Genomic DNA, 26,820 nt, shown 5'->3' with positions numbered 1-26,820 from the left:
ACCCATCCCTGCAAAACTTTAACCCATCCCAACCCGTCCCCACAAGAATTTAACCCATCCCCACCCATCCCTGTAAGAATTTAATGGTACATAAAAGAAAATTCCAGTCAGCTCCCTCAGTCTCTCTCTGGATTTGAGCCACAGCACTGTAGGCAAGGAAGGAACGGAAGTTGGAACACTCTGGTGCGCACATGTAAGACTTGTCTCCGATTCACTTGCACTGTGTGCTGAGAGGTCGCCACATGCACGCGCCAGTAGGTCAGGTGACATCTGATTCTCGTGCCTGTGTCAGAGCTGAGGTCTGTGCACCAGCCTGGTAGCAAAGAGGATTAATAGTAACATAGTAAGTGACAGCAAATAGACCTGAACGGTCCATCCACTCTGCCAATAGTCACACTCATGATCAATTCATCATTAAATCAATGAGTGTGATATTATATACTTGATTATGGTCTTTCTTTCGTGTTTCTGGAACAAAGACCAGAGAAGTTTATCTGGCCCTATCCTTATGTTCCAACTACTGGAGTTGCCGTTGAAGCCCACTCCAGTCTATTCGTCTTCTCATTTGTGGAACACAGACCGTAAAAGTCTGTCCAGCACTGTCCTCATGTTCCAGCCACTGAAGTTGCTGTCTAAGCCCTTTCCAGCCCATCCTAAACCAGATTGCCATGTATGAGACACAGATCATACAAGTCTGCCAGGTACCAGCCCTAGTTCATCACAGCCAGAGTCGCCATCTAAGCGTCACTTGACACATCCACAAACATGCAGCCATTTAAGGTTAGGTTTTATATAACTTCCATTTTCTAATTAGAGATCCTCTGTGTTCATCCCACGCCTTTTTGAATTCCGTTATCATTTGTGACTCTACCACCTCCTTAATGGAAGACTTTCCACATTTGTGCTGTTAAAGCAAGGAAGAAGAAGAGGAGGAGAAGACAGCACTCAAAGAAATTGGTATTCGGTAGATGAGAGGCTGGTGCAGGTGCAGCTTACACTTCTACTAGAAGACCGCAGAACTGCCTCCATCCCCACGGGAACCCTGCGGAGCTGCTTCCATCCCCGCGGGAACCCCACAGGAACTGCCTCCATCCACCCGCGGGTTCCCGCGAACCCCGTTCCCGTGCAGCTCTCTACTATGGAGCACCTGAGCCTAAAATTCCTAAGAGGACTCAGTGGCTTTAATTGCATATGAATTGCTAAGTCCTGTGTGAGTCTTATGTGTGATTGATTTCTTTATTATGTTATTTAATGAATCTCACATGAAGGGCTCATTGCACTTCAGAGTTGATTGATGCTAGGATTGAGTTCAACTAGTATTGTATAAACAAATGTACTATTATATCATTAAGACAGCTTCTTGTTAAGATAAATTAACAAATGTTTTTAAGCACAAGCAAGTTTCATGGGATTCAATTTTTCCACTCAATATAATAATAGTAAGGGATTAAAGAGGAGCAGTATATATTGAGATCCTGTGTATTTTATATTGATAATACAGCACAGGTATATGAGATAGGTAGTTCCCTGGTTGGGTAATTGGCATATTAAATTTTAACTGCCAGACCCTCGACCATTCTTCTTTCGGAGATCCCTTCTCATCGATTCTACTCCCTCCAGGGTATCCACTGTATTGGATATCTTCGAGTCATCTGCAAAAAGGCAAACCTTTCCTTCCAACCCTTCAGCAATAACTCTCACAAATATATTAAACAAAATGGGGGGCCCATGGTAACCCAAAGAGACGAAAGAATTTTATTAATATATGGAACCCTTATCTGCAAAATATTTCTCATAAAGCAAGAAGTGCTGTACTAAACAACTTTAGCAAACCCTAACGTAAAGGGAACCCGGTAGACATATACTCCTTGTACAAGACAGTAAAGTTTGGTGACAGAATTTTGGAAGGAATAGAGACCATGAAGTAAGAAGCTCACGGTACAGAGGTTATATTGGGGGGGGGGGGGGGGGGGGGGGGTAGAAGGGGAGTAAATGTTGTAAAAATTGATGATACAGTTAAGATGTACATAAATGCATATGATGTGTCACTATGATTACAGAACGTTTGCCTTTCATAAAGCTGTTTCAAATGTTTGATCATCAATAAAAACCATTTAAATATAAACAAAATGGGCCCCAGCACCGATCCCTGAAGAACCCCTCTGCTCACCATTCTTTCCTTCGAGCGGATTCCATTTACCACCACCCTCTGCCACCTGTTGGTCAACCAGTTTTTTATCCAGTTCACCACTTTCAGTCCTAAGTTCAGCCCTTTCAGCTTACTCACGAGTCTTCTGTGGGGGACCGTATCAAAGGCTTTGCTGAAATCCAAGTAGATTACATCTAGCGCACGGCCTTCATCCATTTCTTTTGACACCCAATCAATACAGCAGCTCATTTAATTAATGAGCTTTATTATAGATGCATTTCAGAAGTATATTTAAGAGCCCTTTTACTAAAGTGCATTAGGTTTTGCACTTGCCATGTCTTAAAGCAAAAATCAATGCACAGTAAGTGCAAAGACAATACAACAACTATTGGGAATGTGGCTACCATGATCTCTGCAGTTCCCACGTAAAAGTGTTCATTAGCACACAGTACTCTGGTCGCAATTAGTTTGGATACACTTAGGACTAGATTCTATATATCATACCTAAAAACTTAGCGCCAAAACAAAATACACCTAGGCGTATTCTACAAAGTATGCCTAAACTTAGGCATACTTAATAGAATAAGCCTAAATTTCCACGCCGTTGATAGAATATGCTGAGTGCCCATCCGTGCGACTAAATTTAGTCGCGGGCAGTTACACCAAGTAAAACTTAGTGTAAATGCCAACACCTAAATTAGGTAAGGACTGGGTGTATTCTAAAACAATGTGAATAGATTTTAGAAATGCCCACGACCCACCCATTCCACGCCCCCCTTTCAACTATGCGACTTAGAATTTACATGCATCACATTATAGAATACACCTAGGCAGTTGTGTGTGTAAATTCTAATTAATGCCAATTAATGTCAGTAATTGCTTAAGTGGCAATCATTAGCACTGATTGGCTTGTTAACTAAGTTGCATGCGCAAATCCAGAATATGACTAGACTTGCGCATACAACTTAAGTTGTGCTATATAGAATCCGGAGGTTAGCGTTTATTTAGGAGGTGCTACGCCTGCCGCACCATGCCTTAATATGCTATCCACGCCCATTCTCCGCCCAGTTTCCATCCCTTCTGAACTGAAGATGTAAATCTGCATGTGCTGTTAAAACAATGCAGTTACAGTTACTGTGCTTGTGTGTTATCAATGAACATGCACCAATTCATATGTTAACTTCCTAATACACTTTAGTAAAAGGGCCACTTTGTTTCTTTATTTGTTAGCGGTAAGTTTTCCACACAAAGAAATACTTTAAGTTCTTTGAGGTAATTTATTTAGGTTTGAGAATACAGAGCATGTATACTTAATTCAGGCATGGAAAAAGTGCTCTGGGGTTCCCTGTGGATGCTGACAGCCAACCTTCAGCTAAGCATTTATGAGCACCTGTGCAACTAAAATTGATTTTTAAGAGTCAAGGAGATAAGAAAAAAAGCATGTCATGTATCATTAAGTGCATTTGCTCATCTTTCTATTAACCATGGTAAGCATATCCTGAATTATGTGCAATAGCTGTTTGCTAGCTTTGGACTCACCTTTTTTAGTGTAAATGTCAGCTGTTTACTCCCTACCGCCGTATCAGAAATATTCAATGTTTCAAGCTTTTCTTCAGCCTTCAATCGGTCTTCAAGCGTTTTCCTATAAGGAATATCCAAAACACAAAATTTTTCTCTCTCTCTTCATAAATTGATTCTATATTGAAAAACTACAGATTGTGATTCATTGATGAATTCACATTTCAGGAATTTTTTTAAATTTTTTATCTGTAATAGAAACTGATAGTTGGGGTTGTTGCCTGTGGAGTACTGCAACAGTAATTTTTAATTTGATTTTGACACACATTTAAAAAAATAAAATAAGGGGAAAACATATTTGTTAAAATCACTGATATGTATCTGTACATGCATACATATACATATATGTATATGCGTACACACAAACATGCAAATAGATGTGTATATATAGATGTTGTTCTGTACTATCCTACTTGAATTATATGTACATGTATATACAAACACATACAGAAATTATTTTCGACTGATAAAAAAAATAGGTACTAGGTAACATAGTAGATGAAGGCAGAAAAAGACCTGCACGGTCCATCCAGTCTGCCCAACAAGATAACTCATATTTGCTACTTTTTGTGTATACCCTACTTTGATTTGTACCTGTGCTCTTCAGGGCACAGATCGTATACGTCTGCCCAGCACTATCCCCGCCTCCCAACCACCAGCCCCACCTCCCAACCACCAGCTTTGGCACAGACCGTATAAGTCTGCCCAGCACTATCCCCGCCTCCCAACCACCAGCCCCGCCTCCTGATCTTGACTAAGCTCCTGAGGATCCATTCCTTCGGCACAGGATTCCTTTATGTTTATCCCACGCATGTTTGAATTCCGTTACCGTTTTCATTTCCACCACCTCCCGCGGGAGGGCATTCCAAGCATCCACTACTCTCTCCGTGAAAAAATACTTCCTGACATTTTTCTTGAGTCTGCCCCCCTTCAATCTCATTTCATGTCCTCTCGTTCTACCATCTTCCCATCTCCGGAAAAGGTATTGACTAGTCTATAAGTCACTCAGACATTCATGCAGCTGTGTGAAAACACTTGGCTTGACCCGGGGCAAGAAATCTTTCAAGTTTGTGAAGTGCTCAACTGGTAAGTATAATTTCTGTAAAAATAGAGGTTGGGACTGACAATTGCTTTTGATTATGGCTGCACATTAATCACAATCAATGCATTAATTATTAATCATTATTAATAAACAATCTGCCTCCCTCCCTCCACCGCACTGTCAGTCAGGCATCTGCTCTCTCCCCTCCTAGACCGCCGTGGCTACCCCCCCCCCCCTTCTCTCCCAACCCGGCTTACCTTTTCAATAACTCTTTGCCCTGCAGCACCAGCTGTAGTGAAATGCTGCACCGGTCCTCTCTCTCTGATCCGTCCCTCCCCTTCTGAAAGCAGGAAGTTGCGTCAGAAGGGTGCAGGACAGGTCAAAGTGAAAGGCCAGTGCAGGCCACAGGAAGCCTTTCGATACAGCTGCTGCAGGACCGAAGACTTACTGAAAAGGTAAACCAGGTTGGGAGGGGAGAGAGAGATGCTGAACCGACTGTGCAGAGAGAGAGAGAGAGAAATAATGGACCTGGGATGGTGGAGGGAAGGCAGAAAAATAGAGGTGCTGGACTTGGGGAGGTGAGGGGGGTTGAGAGAGAGGGAAGAGAGAGATAATGGACCTGGGGGTAGAGGCGAGAGAGAGCTGGACCAGGAGGCAGGATAAAGGAAGATAATGGGCCTTTAATCAGTGGCATATGAAGAACTAATTGCATTTCTATAGCAACAATCATCCAAAAGAGAATTTTGATGCGATTTCCAATTGAAGATACAGTTTTAAAAGCTGCACAGAAACAACCACTGGAAGATGGGGAATGATTGGAAATACTCCAAGCAAGCTATCAGCTCAGAACAGTGGGGTAATGAGAAGGATGCATCCAAGGTCATGCAGATAAGTCAACATAGAGCTCATCAAAACACAGGTCATGGCAATCTTCATGCCCAAGTATCACATCCTCTCTTCATACTGCTTAATGTACTAGTCCAAACGAAGGCTGGCTGATGAAATTATTCTTCAAAAACAGTCAAAAATCTTTTGGGGGTTTTAAAGTCCAAATTTTCCCACACATAACAAGGGAAACCAAAAAGAAACCGACAATTTCTTTTACTTAAACCAGGTGTCCTTCAGACAGGAGCTACATTTTACTTGCGATATCCCTGTAAATGTGTAATTAGGCATCAAGATGTAAAATATGTCGTTTTTGAACCTTCTCAACTCACTGTTTTTCTTGCAGGTAAATGGATCATGGGGTAAATAGCTCTAATTATAAAGGGGGTTTTCCTAGTATTTCAGGGATGAATCTTTAATCAAAATTTCCTTTTTACTCTACCATATGTAATCTAGGATCCAAAATTGTGGACTTGAGTTAAGCGACCTTAATGGATAAAGCTACAATGTAGTAAATTTAAAACTGATCAGAGAAAAGTTTTCTTCACTCAATGTGTAATTAAACTCTGGAATTCGTTGCCAGAGAATGTGGTAAAGGCAGTTAGCTTAGAGGAGTTTTTAAAAAAGGTTTGGACGGCTTCCTAAAGAAAAAGTCCATAGACCATTATTAAATGGACTTGGGGAAAATCCACTATTTCTGGGATAAGCAGTACAGAATGTTTTGTACTTTTTGGGATCTTGCCAGGTATTTGTGACCTGGATTGGCCACTGTTAGAAACAGGATGCTGGGCTTGATGGACCTTTGGTTTTTCCCAGTAATGCAATACTTATGTACTTATGAGTAAGAGGTCTTTTTGGATCCTTCTAGCTCATCAGTTTGTTTATGATTTTGGAGCTCTCTGAGGCGTTTCCTTCCAATTTTTTTTACAGTGGTCATTTTTTGATATTAGTGGATTTTCTTGGTGATTTCATTCATAGATTTGAAAAAAAATGCAGGAGAAAGCTGTGTGGTTGAGTATCACATTGACTATGGCCTGTTTATACTACTCATGAGTTTACTACAGTAATTCATTTGAGGGGACAATCTTCAGCACCCCGCAGAGGTGCAAAGTCCATTCATTAAAAAAAAAAAACTGCACAATTATTTACCCTTTGAAAATTACATACAAAGGTACCTACCACTTCGTGCGCAGAAAAAACAGGGGCATACAAGGTGTGGACATTTCAAGAAGTCAAATGTGCAAGTGTATTTTGTTACTGTTTCCCCCTCCCTCTGTGACCTAAATGCACCCCTGGAACATATATTTTTACTGTTAAAAACATAAGCCTTAAGAAACTTTGGTGGGTACTTTTAGCTGTAACAATGGTTCCAAACCTGGCCCTGGAGACACCCCAGCCAGTCATGTTTTCAGGATACCCACAATGAATATTCAGCAAACAGATTTGCATGCACTACCTTAAAAGCACACAAATCTATCTTATGAATACTCATTGTAGATATACTGAAAACCTGACTGGTTGGGGTGCCTCCAGAACTAGGTTTAGGAACCAGTGAACTATGATGACGGGGATAGTGTTCATGCCAAGTAATAGCTATTCATTCAAGTAAAAATCACTCAAAGTTGTCTTGAGATCTGAAAATACTCAGAGATAACCTAAGCCATGCCAATAAATACAATGTGTGGTTGTAACAACTGCAAACTTCAGTGAATACTGGCTATCCAGGACAAAGAATTAATTCACAGTCCATAAATCTAAAAAAACAATCAACAGATCTTCATGAAGGGTCATTCTCCCCATGACATGTCCTGAAAAATCTGTTGTGGTTAGGACAGAAAAAACAAGAGTTATGAGCAGGATATGTACAAAGCTATCTCAAGAGCATTCTTCCTTTCAGAAAACCGGCTAATAAAAATTTATGAAATGCTATACAGTGTATACCTCCAATAAGGCTATGGGTTCAGCAAACAATACCTGTCTAAGGGGGAATATTCATCAAAAATTCTCATTATACTTAAGCTATAATGGCCCATAATCACACAGCAACTTCCCGTTGCAGGATGAAGGCCAAATCACATATAAACATTTGTCGGAAACAACTGCATTTGTTTTGTTACATTTGCACCCTGCGCTTTCCCACTCATGGCATGCTCAATGCGGCAGGCAATGGAGGGTTAAGTGACTTGCCCAGAGTCACAAGGAGCTGCCTGTGCCGGGAATCGAACTTAGTTCCTCAGTTCCCCAGGACCAAAGTCCACCACCCTAATCACTAGGCCACTCCTCCACATCCAGTCTTGATAATCATACAAATGAAACTCGCACATGCCTTATACTTCCACTTTTTGGCTTGATAACACAATTGTACAGGCTACGATTATTAGCACCAGAAGGACTGTTAAAATTCTTTGTGGTCACATGTTTATTAAAAGAGTAACCCCCTGATATACAGCTTAGCTATGCAGCTGCCGTCCCCCACATAACCCAAGGCCCTTCCCCGGTGCCATCCGACCTACCCACTTTTTAGTTGGGCACTCTGTAGGCATATTCGGCAGCACTCTGCGGTTAAGTGCCACTGAATATCTCCACTTAGGCGGTGGGAAGCAATTTAAGCAGGCAGAAGAGGTCCCTGCCCACTTAAATCACTTTAAATATCGGCCCCTTTATATACTGCCCTTCATTACACATAACAGCATGGTTCACAAAATTTTAAAATAAAATTTAAAAGAAAGTCAGAAAAAAAAGAAAAGCTATGAAACCAAAGGAATTAAGCACATACCAAACTTTCAGAATCACTCTCCATACACCTCAGAAGAATAAAATGCCTTCAACCATGCTTTAAACCTTAAGAGAACCCTCCACATGTAGCTATTTAGGTATGGAATTCCATAATAAAGACACCAAATGACTCTTGAGGGAAGGGGCACAAACAAATATAACAATCACCCTAGAATGAAGACATTGAGATGCTGCTGCAAGTATAAGTTTATCAAATAAAACAACAGGTAAGCCTTTCCTCCCATTTCCATTATAAGATCCGATACAGGCTACTGTCACTGCCTACGAATGTATGACATGTTTATTATTGAACGCCTCGGTGCACAGAGGGATGTAAAAAAATATATTGTACACCAAAATAAATCAAACAATATATTTTTTTACATCCCTTTTGATTTGTTTTATTTTGATATACACCACCATTTTATCTACATTATTTGCTTTTATTAATGAATAGTTTTATCAATGACTGATTTTTTGATACATATATATTTTGTTTTTAAATTTGGATAGCTTTGATAATGTGTTTAGATTTATTTATGATTGTCTTATATATATCTATATGGACTTTTATCTACAGATGTTTATATTTTCTCAAGTAGTGCTTTTGCTGTATATATATGTAATCATTTTTGCATTCATCTATGGACTCATGAATAGATGGATTAGTTTATTTATTCATTTATATGTAACTTTTTTATGTATGTATTGAATTTTTTTATATATGTATTGAATTCTTATATATGTTCCTTTCAAAGGTATGTTCTTTTATGATTTTGGTGATTTTGACTTTTTTTGTATGTTTTTTACACACCTTGGTTTATAGACTCCTGAGGAAGGAGCGTGGTAGCGCCGAAACACAGTTGTGTTGAGCCATTTTCGTTTGTTTTGCAAATAAAGAATTTACTCTCCACAGACGTCTCCTCCGGTTTTTCAGAAGAGCCTTCCCTTCCTACTTCTGCATCTAGTTCTCCACTCCAACAGGCGCATGGGACCTATATTGCTCCTATTTATAAAGGCATGTAAAATGCTGCTCTAATCTCTCATTTTACAAAGATTACCTGTTTTCTCCTACAGTAAGGTAATTTGTGAGAGTCTTGTTCACAGAAAAATGGTAATGTTTACATTTCCAAAATCTTAAAATCCTTCATTACTAAAGCATGGGTGATGCTTTGCTTGGTAGGAAACAGACTGTGCAAATTCAGTGACACAAACTGCAAATTTAAATGATGGTAATTCAACAAATGATGGTGATTCAACTTCAATGATGTCAACTTAGAATTCTTATATTACAGATTTTTCCCCCCTTTGGTTAGATGGAAATATAAAACACAACATTTCAGGTGCTACAGTCAAGATCCACTTTACAACCATGATTTGATCTCGCTGAAAGAAAGTGGATTTGTGCAGGGGAATCCTATGAGAGCTTCCTTTGGAATCACTAAGGGCTGTGCAGTCATCAGTGCACATTTAGGGCCCCGTTTACTAAGCCGCGCTAGAAGCATGTCAGTGCTTTTAGCTTGCGCTGTGTAGGCACCCACAACATTTCTATGGGCACCTACACAGTTAGCGTGCACTAATTTTGTGCATGCACTAAAATCGCTAGCACACCTTAGTAAACAGGGTCCTTGGTTCATTAGTGCACCTTAAAATAATTACATCATGCCAAGCTAATTTGGTGCTTCTAAAGTTGATTTCTGCATGGTAGGTTCTAGCACTTAAAAAAAATATATTAATAAAACATTTGAAACAAACCAAAAAATTTCCCCCAAAAAATATATCGGGAAAAGGACTGAAAATTAACACTGATTTAAAAAAAAAATAAAAAATCTAGCCCACTATAAAATGGCAGCATTCTCAAAAATAGCATGCGTCAGTGGATGTTTGTGTTACTTGATGAAAAAGGCTGCTTATCCAACATCCTTTAATTCTCCACACCCCTGCTTTAAAATATCTCAAGAGACTGCAGGTGCACAGTGTCTGGTGTGGAAACTTTTACCGACTCTCTCTTTAAATGTGCCTCTCCCTCCCCCCCACCCCCAGAGTGTTCAGTTAAACGTAGAGCTTACTTCATTAACTTCTGCTTTTTGGCAGTGTCTTGAAAGCTCCTGAATTCCTCTCCTGCTTTAATCTCATAAAACTGAGGTTTAAGAGTTGTTTTCTGGTCCTCCTTCAACTTTTCCTGCCTTTTAACCTTTTCCTCTTGGCGTAGAAGCTTATGCTGTTTCCTGACCTCTTCGACCCAACCTCTCTCATCATCTGAAGTCTCTGAACTTTCTGCATCACTTGGCTTTCCTTCCGGCTCTTCGTCTTCCTCCTAAGGACAGAAATAGTAATAAAAGGTGCATCTGTGAAATACTACGTGAGGTGTAACAGTTCACTGTATACATGAATATGGCATAACATTTTAAATTTATTGCCTGTCTTTCCGCAATAGCACTCAAGTCGATTAACAATATGCAGTATTCTACTGAAATATCACAAAAACAAAGTCACCATTAATTGTAACAAGTAACCATAAAAAAGAAATAATCAACATTATCACACAGTTTTAATTTAAAAAGTATATAAATAAATATCAGTAGCCAAAAATCCATGGGTTAAAAAAAAAGTTACAGCAATTCAAAAATAAAACAAATATGTCACTAAGACAATGTAAGATCACAATATTAAAACAGCTCATTGTCTAAAAGCCTAGTGAAATAATCGCTTTTTTTTTTTTTTTTTTAAAAGGGCCTAAAGTATTCCATATAGGAGGGATAAAGTAGATAAATCCCATCCTTTAGCACTCAGTCTAATTTCCTTCACAGACAGCACAAAAAACAAAATTCAAAATATGCAAAAATAATTTCTGCTACTGTAAAGCAATGACAGATTTTAGATTCATCCATTAACAACTAAAATACATGTTTCATACAAGTCATACTGATGTTAATTTACAAGCAAAGACCAAACCTATGGAAAGGATTTACCTGTCCTTGAGCTTCCAATTGTTCTAAAATCTTAATTTTTTTCTTTCGTTTCTCACTTATTTTAGAAACAAGTGGATTAAGAAGTCTAAATTCTTCACTCTCTTCATCAACCTGGAAATCTGGATTCTCAAACATGACTTTGAATCGGTCATCACTAAGAATGCTGGGCATGTTCTGGAAAAGGTAGATAAAATACAGCAAGTTATAAAGAACAGTAATTACTAATCTGACTAATTCTACAGGATCGAAGTGCATTGAATTTCTTGACCATATAGACACAATATGGGAAAAACTTTTGTCTGAATACAGGTCTGCACAGACTACAGGTCTTATTGAATATTTTTTTTTCATACACACATAATGGAGAAAGGCTCTTTTTGAGTAAAGCCACAAAAGGTGGCGCAATGTTTGGCTAAATACTGTATTAGCCCAAATCTCCGAGAAGCAGAAATTGAATGTGTTTTTTTTCCAAGTCTGAAAACACATTACAGCTTCTGCTTCAAGGAATTTACAAATTAAAGGGGCCCTTTTGTTAAAGCTTAGCGTGCTAATGGAATTAGCATGCGCTAAATGCTAAAAGGTCTATTTTATAGCTATGGGCTTCTTAGCATTTAACTTGCACTAACCTTTAGTAAAAGGGCCCCTAAGTTTATCTGCAATCTAATTAGGGTGTTTGGGAGGGTACAAGAAACCTGTGTATACTGATATTTTTATGTTGCAAAATTAGAAATTTTAAGAACTTCTTAAAAACATTTTTAATGTAAAAAATTGGAATCTGATTGGTATATTTTAGTTATTTCCAGCACTCACTTTCTCTGTCCTTCCTCATCATCCCCAGAAGGTCACACTACAAGAACAAGTTGCAGAAAATACCAACAGTAGGGTACATGCCAGAATCTGTTTTATGGATACAAGTCAGAGAAAATCTAAGAACATTCCCCTGGATTCTATATATGGTGCCTAAAATTGGGCACCGATCCAAGATACGTACCCAACTAAATTGGCTGAGCCAATTAGTGCCAATTGGCACCAATTTGAATTTGCATGCATACCTTGCTATGCACTATTCTATAACAATGTGTGCCCAAATCACATAGTGTAAAACCCAAAAGGGGGTGTGGCCATGGGAGGTATGGGAAGGTCAGGGTCATTCTTAAAATTTGAGTGCAGCGTTACAGAATACCAGGGATGTGTGCCCAAGTTGGGCACCAGGAATTATATATGAGAGAGATATGTATGCCTACTACCTCCACTGTATAACAAATCTCTCTTACACATATTCATAGGGATGTCCTAAAAATCTGACCCACTGGCAGTCATCTAAGGACTGAAGATCACTGACCAAGAGAATACTAAATTGTAGTTTTAGATGAAGCTGATTTTTATTTTTAGTTTGAGTGGTTTTTCCACAATTCATCTCTTATTATATGAACACCAACTGCAAGCAGCTTCCAGCTCATATGCTGCTGTCAGTATTTCCTTTGACTTATCCTCAGAATAACTTTCTTCCCTGCCCCAAAATATGTAAAATGGGCTTGTTTTAGACTTCCAGTATAATCCAGAGATCAAAAGAATAAAGGATTCACGCCATTTCTCACAAATGGAATAGCTTTCCAGTATCACCATCCTATTTGCTAAAGAAATTCCCCTCCAAGGCACTTTTTTCTTCTTTAATGAACGTAGACATCACAATTTGAACTGTATTATAAGCAGGACAAAATACCTTTTGGTTCTTTTTTCGTAAAGTGCTCTGCTGCTCCTCTTCCTCCTCAAACAGCTTCAGTGCTAGCTCTTTGTTAACCTTGGGCAATTTCTAGTAATGAAAGAAAAGCATGCAAACTATTCAATATCTATTTTCCTCTGTAAACAAAAGGACCTTGAATGCCTCATGAAGCACATGATGCTTTTGTTGGGGGGGGGGGGGGGGAACCATCAGATTCATCACTTGAGCTCAGCCGTAAGAATTTATTAACGGTCATGAAAGTAATAGCAAAAAGCTAATAAAAATCTAAAAACCTGTGGATTTAACATAGCAAAAATTGAAAAATCTATCCAAAACACACTCATTCGTGGCATGGTATTATTAAATAGATCTCACTGAAAACAACAGGACCAATGGTAAATAATTGGCATTAACAGGTGTTAGTCCATATTAATGCAGAAGTGCCTATTAGCAAGTCTAGCCTAACTTTGCACCTGAGACAATGGAGGGTTAAGCAACTTGCTCATGGTCACGAGGAGCATCAGTGGGATTTGAACCCTGACCTCCCTGGGTCTCAGCCTGCTGCTCTAAGCACTAGGCCAGTGTTTATCAACCCAGTCCTGGAGTACCCTAAAGCCAGTCTGACTTTCAGGATATCTACAATGAATACGTATGACAAAAGATGCTGTACCTCCCTGCACGTAAATCTGTCTCATACATATTCTATGGATATCCTGAAGGACTGGCTTGAAAAACACTGCATATGCTTGACATGAAACAATGCTGACGTTTGGACAGCCAGAACACCTTCCATTAGTTATAGGAAAAGAGGTCAACTTAATTTTTTCTCAGTTGTTACAGAATACAATGTTGTATATAAGCAAACATAATATACCAATCTAGGGGCCACAAAATCATCCAAATTGCTTAGCAAGACCTTTATTTAGAGTTGGCCATTCTCTCAAACCCATTTCAATTCTATCTCAATAGACATACCTTTACTTGAACTCGCTGAGCACGTGTTTCTTCTATCTTCTGCCTAATCTTCTCTTTTCTGTATTCCTCATAAGCAAATGGATTTACCATTGCTTTCACCTATATATACAAAGAAGGACGACAGGTTTGGCATGGGTCTATCCTCAAAATTAAGAAATGCTGAAAGTGAGAAATGTTAACGAACAACTTATTTCATTAAAATTTACCTTATGGTACAGCCGAATATCAATGAAAAATCCATGCATATATGCCCTGAGCAGTGGAGATCCAATAAGATGGGTCAAGCCTGTGGAAATATAATATTAACTCTGTGTTGTTTAAATTTGAACATCAGGGACTTAACTGTAATTGTTCAAAGAGCTAACCTGATAAATCACCAGTGCTCTTATTATATGGATAGCAATAAAGTTATCATATAAATACTTACCAGAATTTGAGTCATTCTGTCAGAAATGAAGTCGGTCTATACTAAAATTTAACAGCAATATCTCCTGTTATACTGGTTTACCAAACATTGGTCTATAAAGTGTTAGAGCCACTATGTCAGAAAAAGACTTTAAACTGTAGAACTTGTTGTAGGAGGTGGAGATCCTGCCTGACTGTAAGATGCTAATTAAGGGGGTAAGAAGAAATCCTCCCCCCTTCTTGTGCTCCTCGGGTATTAAAAGGGAAAAGAAATCCTATATAATATCTCTCTGCCAGATAGGAGGCTGGTCAGTGTGCAGCGCTCCTGGTCTCATGCCAGAGAACTGGGAGACTGCCCTGGCCAACTTTCCATTGTAATTTCCATTTCTATATATGTTCTCATTTCTGTCATATTCTAGACTATTTCTTTTTAGTTTAAATCTGTTTATTGACGTATTATATGAAACATATATATATATATATACATAATGTCCAGCAGATAACCTTACTAATACAACAGACAACTTGTAATCCGTCCACATACATCAAATCATTTTCTTCTTTTATCCCTAGACACCCCCTCCCCCCGCCCTCCCTTCCTTGTAGTTTAAAGTTCAACAGTTTTTATTGATGACACTTCAAAGAAAACACCGTTAACCTGGTGCATATACAGAAATTCAGAGTATATAAACAAACTCTTTTTTAACCGTATGATACAACTCGTTATCAAACTTTTAACATATTATTTTTACCCCTCCCCCCCTCTAAGTGTTGGTCAACATGTGCATGCTTTGACTTTCCATGTTGAACTAGCTCCCTCCCGTCCCGGAGGAGGTCCTGGGTCCTATACTCTGATGACCCCCTCCCCCGTTCTGGAAGGTAATACTCTTATTATGCCGACTTAGTCTACTATACCAAACTACCAAGTGTTATGATTTGTTCTGTTTACCATGTTTATTCTTTAGGCATAGCTTCTAATCCGCCTTAACCGCTCTCCCATAATTCTAGACTATTTCTATGACTATTTTTATTATTTATCCTAAATCTCTGGATAAAGAATAAACTTGTGTTTTTCCCCAAAGGAAGGTTCCTTGGTTCTGTTCTTTGTTTTAAAGGCTTAATCCAGCTGTCCGGTTTCTAAGATACAGTTGAGAGGATTGTATTGTGTAAGTAGTGCTGACCGTGATTAGAGACCCTGGAGGTGCGGCACGAAAGGCACAAACATACTACATAAAGTGGAATTTAGTCTTAACTAATTATCTTCTTTCCATGATTTCTGCTAGATCAGTCCAGACCAGTGGGGTTCTGTCTCCCTACCAGCAGATGGAGGTAGAGAACCAGTCACCTTCCAGTGACATCTCTGGCAAAGGCAAAGAACTTAGCTCCCACTCCTCCAGGTTAAACAATCTACGACCGAGATAGTTGGCCTGAATGTTGTCCACTCCTGCAACATGTACTGCTGACAGAATGACAAGGTGAAGTTCTGCTCAGCTACAATGCCAATGGACCGCCTAAGCCACTAGCACCTTCTGTGTCCCTCCTTTGCTTGCTCATGTAAGCCACTATGATTACATTGTCGGATATCACGCACATCGCTTCCCCTTGTAGCAATGGAAGGAAGCTCTGCAATCATGACACCTGCATTTCAGGTCAACCTTGGCAATGGGCCCTCCAACCTTTGAGACTCGCATTCCAGGGGATCCCCTCATAGAAGATTAGAAATTGCACCCCAGCATGCCAGCTGCTTATTGAGGTCCTGAGACTGGGAACTCCACTGAGCCAATAAGGTTCTCTGGAGTGGCTTCATGTGGCATGAGATCAAGGAACAACCTCCAGAATCGTAGCAATTGAACCTAGGAGCTGAAGAGAATCCCAAGCACTTGGGGCATGCTTCTCACAAAATACCTTCTTCCACATCTGGAAATTAACCATTTTAGAAAGACTGCTCCCTGCTTGGGATTGAAATGGATTACCCAGGCATTCCAGCTCCTACAAGGGCATGACCTTGTGAATGGTTCACCACCTGACTTAGCTGCTCCAAGAGCTGAATCACTCTTGAGATGACCGCTCTGAATTCATCTTCCAAGGTGGATTGAATCAACCAGTTGTCCAGATATAGGTGTATTCAAATGCCAACCTGTACAAGAGAGCCCTGAACTGGAAGTGCTTGCCCAACATATAAAAGCTCTGGAAACACTTGATCAGAATACAAAAATATGCTTCTGCAACATCCAGGGAGGTCAGAAACTCACCAGACGGAAGAGAAGCAATGGCATCCTTCATCACCTCCATACAAAAGAGGAGAACCTACACAGGGAGGCACCAACCACTTCAGATCAAAGATGGGTTTGAAGGCACCTACCCTTCTTTGGGAACAAAAATGAAATGTAACAGTGCCCCTGGCCCTGCTCTCAAAGGGACACAGGCTCCACAGCCAACTGCACCTAGGGTCTCCCCAACTGTCTGAAGCGTGAGAGGGGAGCTCTACATAGACACCATAAAAATGTAGTAGTCCGATTCTGCAAAATCTAGTGCATAGCCTCGCTGGATATCCTCTTGAGGTAATCAGAATCCACTCCCAAGGAGGGTGAGCCTCCCTCCTACCTGAACAAGCCTGGGAAGGGCCCATCACTCCTTACAGGGGCCTCACAGTTCCTGGTCCACTGCACCCCCAAATACACCTGCCCCTTCTGACTCTCAAGTCCCACGGCACCTCAGACAGTCTTCTAGGGGATCAACTGTTATTCCAATCTTAGAACAGATTCCTGCTTATGGAATTTCTAGAGGAACTAGTCCTCCAGTAACCACAGGGGCTAGGCTTCCTTCAGGACCTTAGCAAGCACCTTTAAGTCCTCAAAGAGCAAACAGCCCATGAACAGATGCTTACTAAATTGTATCTTGGAGGTGAAATCTGCTGCCCAAAGTGAGAACTCAAGCTACCAATGGGCCACAGTGACCGAGCTGACAGACTGTGAACAAATACAGATCAGAACAAACAGAATATCCACCCAAGACGGCCACTCCTGACTCCAGATGGGATGCCTCTGGAGAAAGATTTGGAGATGCTGAGCCCGGTGCAATTACACCCATGCCACACAGCCACCTGCACTTCTACAGCCAAAGCCATCTTAAAGTCATGAAGGATTCCAAGGACCAAACCACTTTTCACCAGGATGGTCATTTTCAAGGTCACCACTGCGATCAAGGCATCCACCTTCAGCAACCACAAAAGCCAGTCCAAGTTCTCCTTAGAAAGAGGGCAAAGGTGGCTCAAATTCATGCCCCTCAGGACCATGTCTGGAGCCTCTACTCCTTGACAACCATCTAGGATCGGATATAACGAAAAGGGAAATGCCTTTGCAGGCTACCACAGATCCCCCAGAATGGGATCACCATTCACAGATGACTCCCGTGGCACCACCACCATCTAGAGAGCAAAGACCAACCGGTCTATCAGGGAAGGTTAACTCCTCCCACTAGAAGAGCCACATCACCAGGGAACTACCCAGTGAGGCCTCTCTGGGTTCTGGAGACTCTGAGCACAGAGAGAAGGAGTTCTTCACATCAATGTTCCCCAATCAGGCCTCCTCAACAGGCGAATGGGCAGGATCTGAGACCTTTGTCTTCCATGCCCTCCACTAAGGACCCCAGTGCGCTCTGCTGCCCAGAAGGGTGGAGGAAGCTTCCCACTGTCCCCCCATCCCAATCTAGAACATAAAAAAATGCCATACTGGGTGAGACCAATGGCCCCATCTAGCCAAGTATCCTGTTTCCAACAATGGCCAATCCAGGTCACAAGTACCTGGTAGAAACCCAAATAGTAGCAGCCCCTTTGGCCATGAACTTGAAGGTCAGCCAGGACCCAGTGCATACACTCCATAAGAGCCATGCAAAATTGTGGACCTAAGAACCAAGCCAGGCCCCCCACCCCCCATGGAACTTCATATTGTAGGAAGGCATCAATGGAGCATCACCATTCCCATCAAAACCTGTGGCTTCCGATGTCAGCAGAGCTGTAACAGGAGTCAGCCCCAGAATTACCCCACTACGCTGTTCAGATTCAGGGCTCTCTCTGAGCTCTGCTTCCCCAACCCCCTCCCCACTCCCAGGGTAGTAGGAGCTGGCAGCATTGCTCAGCCACTGGTTTCCACACACTCTGTATTCTCTTACTAGACATCATTCCCACACTAGCAACACCCCTCCTTCCAACCTGTGAACTCGCCCATCCCTCTGGGATTGCAGGTCCCTGCTGACCACCAGGACCTGCTGTAAGCCTCTGCAGCTTAGAGCTCCTGCTTCTTCTTCTTCTTTTTTTTTTTTCTTTTCAAGCATCTTCATTAGCCAGGCAGCTCTTCCTCTGCAGTATAAGGCTGCTCACAAGCTGCTATAACATTTTTTTTTTTTTTTGTAAAATGGCAACGTGTAAAATGGCACTTTGGACCACTTCTCTTTCTTTTTTAACTTTTATTTTTGATAAAAATAATAGAAAATAAAAGGGAGTTAGGTGTTGCCACAGGCCAGATAGACAACTAACACACCAATTAGGAGGTTCCCCACCCCTTTCTCTACTTTCTGATCCTAATTTTTTCCTACATCGTGCTTTGCATAACACATTCAACCAAGATTTAATGTAGCTTTCTATCCATATTGGTAGACAAATATTCAACTACTGTAATATCATCTGCCTAACAGCACAACTAAATTGGAGCAGGCTGATGAAACATGAAATTTCCACCCTGGCATAGGGTGGAAAAGCTTCATTTTAAAGCAGTAATTAATAAATCCCACTTCTAGAGAACCCAGCATTCTGGACAACTTAGATGAATGTACGCAAGAAAGAGATATTCACTTATTTAAAAACATTTATATGCCACCAATCCACGAACTAGATTTCAAAGATTTTACATATGAATCCTTCAAACCCACGATCTTCCTATGAATAACACAAGTTTAACAGTATTTGATATACTGCTCTTTTTGTAGACTCTCTACAGAATACCCTTCAGATCAGAGGAAGAGACTGTAGAGATTAGTAGTTGGTATGGATGAGCACACTGAGGCTGTATAATTTTTATCTGCTCAGCAAAAAAAGAAAAAAAAAAACACCCTATGCCCCAACCAGCCTTTCAATAAAATCCAAACAAGGCTCTCAAAGATAAATGTACATATGTTTAGTAAAACATCAGCTGTAGCAAATTCAATATTTGCTGCAGTACCCAAAGTCTCATTACAATATTCAAGGCCTTGACATGGAGCCATATTTCGATGTACACACACCTGCCTCAGGAGTCAAATGATCCTCTGAATATTGTAATGAGACCTTGGGTATGTAGGGTTGATAAGGTGATTAGCTATTAAGCTAATAATTACTCTGGTAGAGCTTGTGGCTTGTCTCATCTGTTTGGAGTATGATTTGCCCTAAAATGGCCCCAAAACAAAGAAAAGGGTTCTTACTAACATTTTGCTGGCAACATGAGAGAAGGAGAATAGATATATTAGTACAGCAAAACAATAAAGAAAACTTGCAACAAGACTTACCAGCATATGGTAGAACAGTAAGGGAACAAGATGAGTGCAATAATTATTCTTGAGATATAACTACTGGTGCTACCTTAAGACCACATGCCAAAAATTTCCAACTTGCTTGGAATTTGGCAATATTTTCTATCTCACCCCAACTATAGGGAGGATAACAGACCTCACCCTATAGGCTGCCTGGAAAAGTCCTTTGGCTCCCTCTGTGTGACAGGTCTCTCCTTTCTCTCAGAGACTCCAAGCTGAAGTTTTCCAGCTGGCTCCTGGATAACGTCATGTAGATAGGCTGCCTGCTCCAATGTGTCTTCCTTCAGCCTGTATTCAATGTGGAAGATTATCAGTGATGAAGTCGGAATGACCACAGCTCTTCTCTGGAACGCTCTTAGTTGAAGTTAAGATGCTACCCAGTACGCCACATTCTTAGTTCAGTTCCTTTATGAGCATTGAGGGCTTTAGCACCTCAGTAATACTCAGAGGGACTACAAGTAGGCAGGAATGCTGGTGGTCTGAACGCAGTAAACTTGACCATTGACAGTCACAAGGTATTTAGTATTATACATACTCTTCTAGTGAAGAACACATGATCTGACAATACTCAGCAGTGTACGCCTGATGAAGGCTGTAGAGCCGAAACATGGCCTGTGTTGAGTTCACTTGGCTGGGACTTGTATTTGCTAGATGAAGAATAAATTTACATTGGCTTAACATCATCCTGATGATTTGTTTTCTTCCACGCCTATGACTTTTTTCTAATGAAATAACACATCCAGCTGAGAAAGATGTCTGTCTAACAGGCTAACTGCCTGTGTAACTCTTGTATAACTCCTTGAGAAGACGCCCCTTTCTGTCCTCCTTATCAGAGCTGGTACTGCTGGCGTCTCAAGGGATGGTCAGCCAAGATTACCACTTACCAGTATCAGAGTAAATCACACTTTGTAGGTTTACTACTAGAGAGAAAAACACAGATGTTCCTTGGAATGTCAGTATCCAGTGCTGCAGGAAGTCTTGTGAAAGCCATGACAGTATTGTCCTAAAAAGATGGTTCCTGACCTAGTCAGAGTTTGGTTCAAAGGCTTCAGTTAGGCAATACTGGCCTTATGTGTACAAAGGGGTATGGGCAGTATATCCCACTACAGGTACTGCAACAACTGATGTTTTAATAAACATATGCACATTTATCTTTGAGAGCCTTGTCTGGATTTTATTGAAAGGCTGGCTGTGAACCCCTACTCCCTTTGGCTTTCTTTACTTTTTATTTGCTGTCATTTTCTATGCTTTTGTTTTTCAGAATCCATATCCACAACACTAGCCTGCCATGAGTGGGAAAGCGCAGGGTACAAATGTAACAAAATAAATAATTCTAAGTTGTGCTAGTGCTCAAGAAAAAAAAAAAAAAAAGCACATATCTAGGCATCCTTCAAGAAGAAGAGCAACAAAATATTTACCTAAGTTTTCAAGGTCAGTCCTTGTTACAAACTTATAATCATCATAAACAGTGCTCTCTGGATTCTCCTCCAGTTCTTCTGTCAAGTTGTCTAAAAATGAGCACCATCTTGGAGCAGGGCCCAAAGCCTGTAGGGAAGTGGATTAAAACGTTAAACAATGTACAATTTCAAGGCTACTACTCTGCTCCAGTAATCTCTTAACACAACAGCTAATGGAGATTTCAGTATTTTTCCCAGGCTAAATAAATTAGAAAATCTAGAGCATTTCCCAAAATAATCTATGCACATACAATAATACATTACAGAAGCTACTCAACCTTCTGTGAACTCATCAAAATGGTAAACAAACTGATACAAGAAAATATAGAAAGAAGAAACAAAAAAGTAGGACAGATGGGTTGTGGGAAAGAAGATAATATGTAGCCAAAGGGGAAAGGAAAAATGTAAAAGAAATTGTGGAACCTTGATAGCAAGATTATACTAACCTAAATTGAAAACCAAATACTCTAAACCTGAAAATATAGCATCAAAAAAGGTCTTTTGAAAAGAAAAATAATCTTCAAGCTATATCATCACTAAAGCCCCAATGCTCAAAAGTAAACGCAGGTGCAAGAGGACATTAGTGCCATACTAGTGCCCGCATTTACCTGTGCAGAATGTTCAGGGGGTCTAGTGCAGGCAACGAGCATGCCAGGGCATTAGTGCAGATAGCATGCAAATGTAGTCAAGCTCATGCAAATGAGATAATTTTGTATTCTTTCCCAATGCTCAGAAAAGAGCACCCGAAACAAAACTACCATACCGCTGTAAAAAATAACTTCAGGTCGGAGCAGGCATTAGGGTGTTGGAAGAGAGGATTTCTCATGATTCTTTCTACAAAATCTGCTGGTGTTGATTGCTTTTAGGAGGAGGAGGAAGACCATGCAAGCCCTTAAGCGATGGTCAGGAGAAACAGCAGAACCTAGTGAAAGCACATGTTGGAGTGTTTCCTGCATCTAAATATAAGCATTCAAGCTACAAAAAAAAAAAAAAAAGGGGAGGGCTTATTATTTAGGCTGCAGAAAACAAATGCCAATGTGTGCTTACGGGTTTTACCAGGCGCATGTGCACAGAAGAGTTTACCATGAAACTCTTCTGCCGAACTGCTCTTCACCACTGTGACCAAGGCATCCACCTTCAGCAACCACAAAAGCCTGTCCAAGTTCTCCCTAGGAAGAGGGCAAAGGTGGCCCAACTTCATGCCCCTGAAGACTACATCTGGTGCTTCTACTCCTTGACAACCATCTAGGATCGGACATGACAAAAGGGAAATGCCTTTGTGGATTTCCACAGATCCCCCAGAATGGGATCACCATTCACAGACGACTCCTGTGGCACCACCACCATCTACAGAGCAGAGGCCACCTGGTTTATCATGGAAGGTAACTCCTCCCACTAGAAGAGCCACATCACCAGGGATCTACCCAGTGAGGTCTCTCTGGGTTCTGGAGACTCTGATCACAGAGAGAAGGAGCTCTTCACATCAATGTTCCCCAATCAGGCCTCCTCAACAGGCGACTGGGCAGGACCCGAGACCTTTGTCTTCCATGCCCTCCACTAAGGACCCCAGTGCGCTCTGCTGCCCAGAAGGGTGGAGGACCCTTCCCACTGTGCCCCCCCCTTCCCGATCTAAAACATAATAATATTCATACTCAGTCAGACCAATGGTCCATCTAGCCAAGTATCTCATTTCCAACAGTGGCCAATCCAGGTCACAAATACCTGGTAGAAACCCAAATAGTAGGAGCCCCTCTGGCCCTGAACTTGAAGGTCAGCCAGGACCCAGTGCATACACTGCATAAGAGCCGTGCAAAACCGTGGCCTTAAGTCCCAAGCCAGGCCCCCCACCCACCATGGGACTTCATATTGCAGGAAGGCATCAAAGGAGTCTCAGCAATTCTACCCAATAAGGCTATGTTACAACCCAAACAAACGGGAAATGGCTGGCCCAAACCAAACATGGTCACTATTCTCATCAAAAACTGCAGCTCCAATGTCAGAAGAGCTACAACAGGAGTCAGCCCCAGAATGACCCCACTAACACTGTTCTGCTCCAGGGCTCTCCTTGAGCTCCTCTCTGTCCCCCCCCCCCCCCCCCCCCCAGGGTAGTAGAAGCTGGCAGCATTGCTCAGCCACTAGCTTCCACACACTATGTATCTCTTACCAGACACTCTTCCCACACTAGCAACATCCCCCTTTCCAACCTGGGATCTCGCACCATCTCACTGGGATTGCAGATCCCTGCTGACCACCAGGACCTGCTCAGAGTCTGCCTCTGCACAATCCTCCTGCCGCACTCTATAATGCTCAACGCTATGAGCGTGCCTATATTTCCATATCATTAGCATTGAGCATTAGGGCATTATAGTCCTGAACGGTTCAGGTAGTATTTTTGCAGTGCTATTTGGAACAGCGCCGGAGTTTTGAGCATCAGGACCTAAATTACCTGTATCTGTGTTTCAAAAACTCCTTTGTGCTCTATTTCCTTTAATGGTTTCACTATCTGAGGGTGAAATTGACCAAAAAACGTAAACCACACCTGGCTTGGTTTTGATTGGTATGGTTTACAAAAAAACGTAAACCATACCTTCAAGAAATGCTTTCTGAAGAAAAGGTTACTAGCAAACATTATAAATGAAAGCAACACATTTTTTCCTGGACTTAAAAGTGCTAATGGAATATATGGAAAAGCCTTTTGTCTTTAGAATGGAATCTTTTCAGATAATCTATTTCCTTCCTTCAGCCAGATGTTTGGTGACCTGTTTTCTGTTCTAGCAGAGGCTAGTTCTGCAAGCACGTTCCAGTTCATCTTACCTGTAAAGGGGTACAGTCAAGTACCTACACAAAATATGATTTTACCATTATAATGGCTGCATTTAGAATATCAATGCCACTTAGAAACATAAAAGCATGGCAAATAACGGCCAAATGGCCCATCCAGTCTGCCTTCCTCAGTAATCACTAACTCCTCCTTTTCCTAAGAGATCCCACATGCCTGTCCCACAATTTCTTAAATTCCGACACAGTCCTTGTCTCCACTAACTTCACCAGGAAGCCATTCCAGGAAGCCATTCCATGCATCCACCACACTTTCCATTAAGGAGTGTTTTCTTAGATTCCTCCTAAGCCTATTTCCTCTTCATCCTATGCCCTCTCATTCCAGAGTTTTACTTCATTTGAAAAAGGCCCACCTACTGTATATTAATGCCACTGAGGTGATTAACGTCTCTATCATATCCCCCTCTCCCACCTCTTCCAACGTATACATGTTGAGGTTCATAAGCCTGTCTCTATATGTTTTATGACAGAGACTGCTGGCCAATTTTGTAGCCGCCCTCTGGACCGACTCCATCCTGTTATCTTTCTGTAGGTGCAGTATCCAGAATTAAACACAATACTCTAAATGGGGCCTCACCAGAGACTTATACAAGGGAACTGTCATCCCTCTACTTTTGCACCCAAGCATCCTTCTGGCTTTGACCTTAAGGTGGCCTTTTCTACCTGCCTGGCCACCTTAAGATCATCAGATACAATCACCCCAAGTCCTGCTCTTCTTTCATACACAGAAGCTCTTCACCCCCTATATTGTACAGTTCCCTTGGATTTTTGTAACCCAAGTGCATGACACAGCATTAAATCTTAGCTGCCAATTATTATACCACTTTTCAAACTTTGCCAGATCCTTCCTCATGCTATCTACACCCTCCAGGGTGTCCACCCTATTACAGAATTTGGTATCATCTGCAAAGAGAAAAACTCAGATAGTCCTTCCGCAATATCACACACAAAAATGTTAAAAAGAGCCAGCCTGAGGACCGATCCCTGTGGTACACCAATGATAACATCCTTTTCCTTGGAGCAAGCTCCATTTACCACTACCTTCTGTCTCCTTCCATTTAACCAGTTTTTAACCCAGTCAGTCACTTTAGGTCCCATACCGAGGGCACTCAGTTTATTTATTTATGGTATTTGTATCCCACATTTTCCTACCTTTTTGCAGGCTCAATGTGGCTTACAATGTATCGTTCTTGGTGGATAAATAGAACAGAAATAGATAATTAGTGTTAGATAAAGATCGAGCATAACATGAGAGAAAGTTAAATAATCTTACAATGTATCGTTCTTGGTGGATAATAGATCAGGAAGTAGACAGTTAGTGTTGCGAGAGGATGCATGACATTATAAAGAATTAAACAAGCAGATATCTGAAAAGGAACCGTTCCGATTACACGTAAAGTGGAGATGTATTACGTTTACACTTGTTGGTCTTTGTTGTATGCCTTATTGAAGAGGTGTGTCTTCAGAGATTTACGAAAGTTGGTTAGTTCATAAATAGTTTTTAAGTTGCGTGGCAGTGCGTTCCATAACCGTAGAAAAGTTTGACGCATGAGTTAGTTTATATTTTAGGCCTTTGCAACTGGGGAAGTGAAGATTAAGGAACGTGCGGGATGATCTTTTAGCATTCCTGGGCGGCAAGTCTATCAGGTCTGACATGTAGGCTGGTGCATCTCCGTGAACGATTTTATGGACTAGGGAACATATCTTGAACGTGATGCGTTCTTTAAGTGGAAGCCAGTGTAGCTTTTCCCTTAGGGGTTTAGCACTTTCGTATTTTGTTTTTCCGAATACGAGTCTGGCTGCGGTGTTCTGGGCGGTCTAAAGTTTCTTGACGATTTGCTCTTTGCAACCAGCGTATAGTGCACTGCAGTAATCTAGGTGACTAAGCACTATTGACTGTACCAGATTGCAAAAAATGGTCCTTGGGAAGAAAGTCTTACTCTTTTTAGTTTCCACATTGAATGGAACATCTTCTTGGTTGTATTTTTCACGTGACTTTCAAGTGTAAGATGTCGATCAATGGTAACTCCAAGAATTTTCAGGGTGTCCGAGACGGGAAGGGACAGGTTTGGTGTGTTTATGGTGGTGAATTTCGTTGTGTTATGTTGTGAGGTGAGTATAAGACATTGTGTTTATTGATCGCCTGTGCAGAACCTTGTCAAAGGCTTTGCTAAAATCCAAGTACACCACATCTAGCGCCCCTCCCAAGTCCAAACATTTGGTCACCCAGTCAAAGAAAATCAATCGGCTTCTTGCTTTTAATATACCTAAAAAACGTTTTTACTATGTGTTTTCAAAGTCCCTCTTTGCCTTGCTTATCAGCGCTTTGCATTTGACTTGCCATTCCTTATGCTGTTTCTTATTATTTTCAGTTGGTTCCTTCTTCCATTTTCTGAAGGATTTTCTTTTAGCTCTAATAGCTTCCTTTGCCTCACTTTTTAACCATGTCAGCTGCTGTT

The 26,820-nt window shown here is 41.0% G+C and overlaps 1 protein-coding gene across 1 annotated transcript in view; it reads right to left on the bottom strand.

Annotated features, from left to right (window-relative positions):
* The window catches only part of NOL10 (nucleolar protein 10), a 189,614-nt gene that overhangs the window by 40,899 nt on the left and 121,895 nt on the right, over nucleotides 1–26,820 (bottom strand). The window contains 7 exon segments of the mRNA XM_030198866.1: nucleotides 3,689–3,791; nucleotides 10,499–10,746; nucleotides 11,402–11,575; nucleotides 13,125–13,214; nucleotides 14,100–14,198; nucleotides 14,306–14,385; nucleotides 21,485–21,611. Of these exon segments, the coding sequence (XP_030054726.1) occupies nucleotides 3,689–3,791; nucleotides 10,499–10,746; nucleotides 11,402–11,575; nucleotides 13,125–13,214; nucleotides 14,100–14,198; nucleotides 14,306–14,385; nucleotides 21,485–21,611 (921 nt within the window).

This window comes from Microcaecilia unicolor, chromosome 3, assembly GCF_901765095.1.
Source record: "Microcaecilia unicolor chromosome 3, aMicUni1.1, whole genome shotgun sequence".
In the NCBI taxonomy this organism is placed as follows: Eukaryota; Metazoa; Chordata; class Amphibia; order Gymnophiona; family Siphonopidae; genus Microcaecilia; species Microcaecilia unicolor.
The sequence above is the reverse complement of the archived record's forward strand: the minus strand, read 5'-3'. Positions and strand labels throughout refer to the sequence as shown.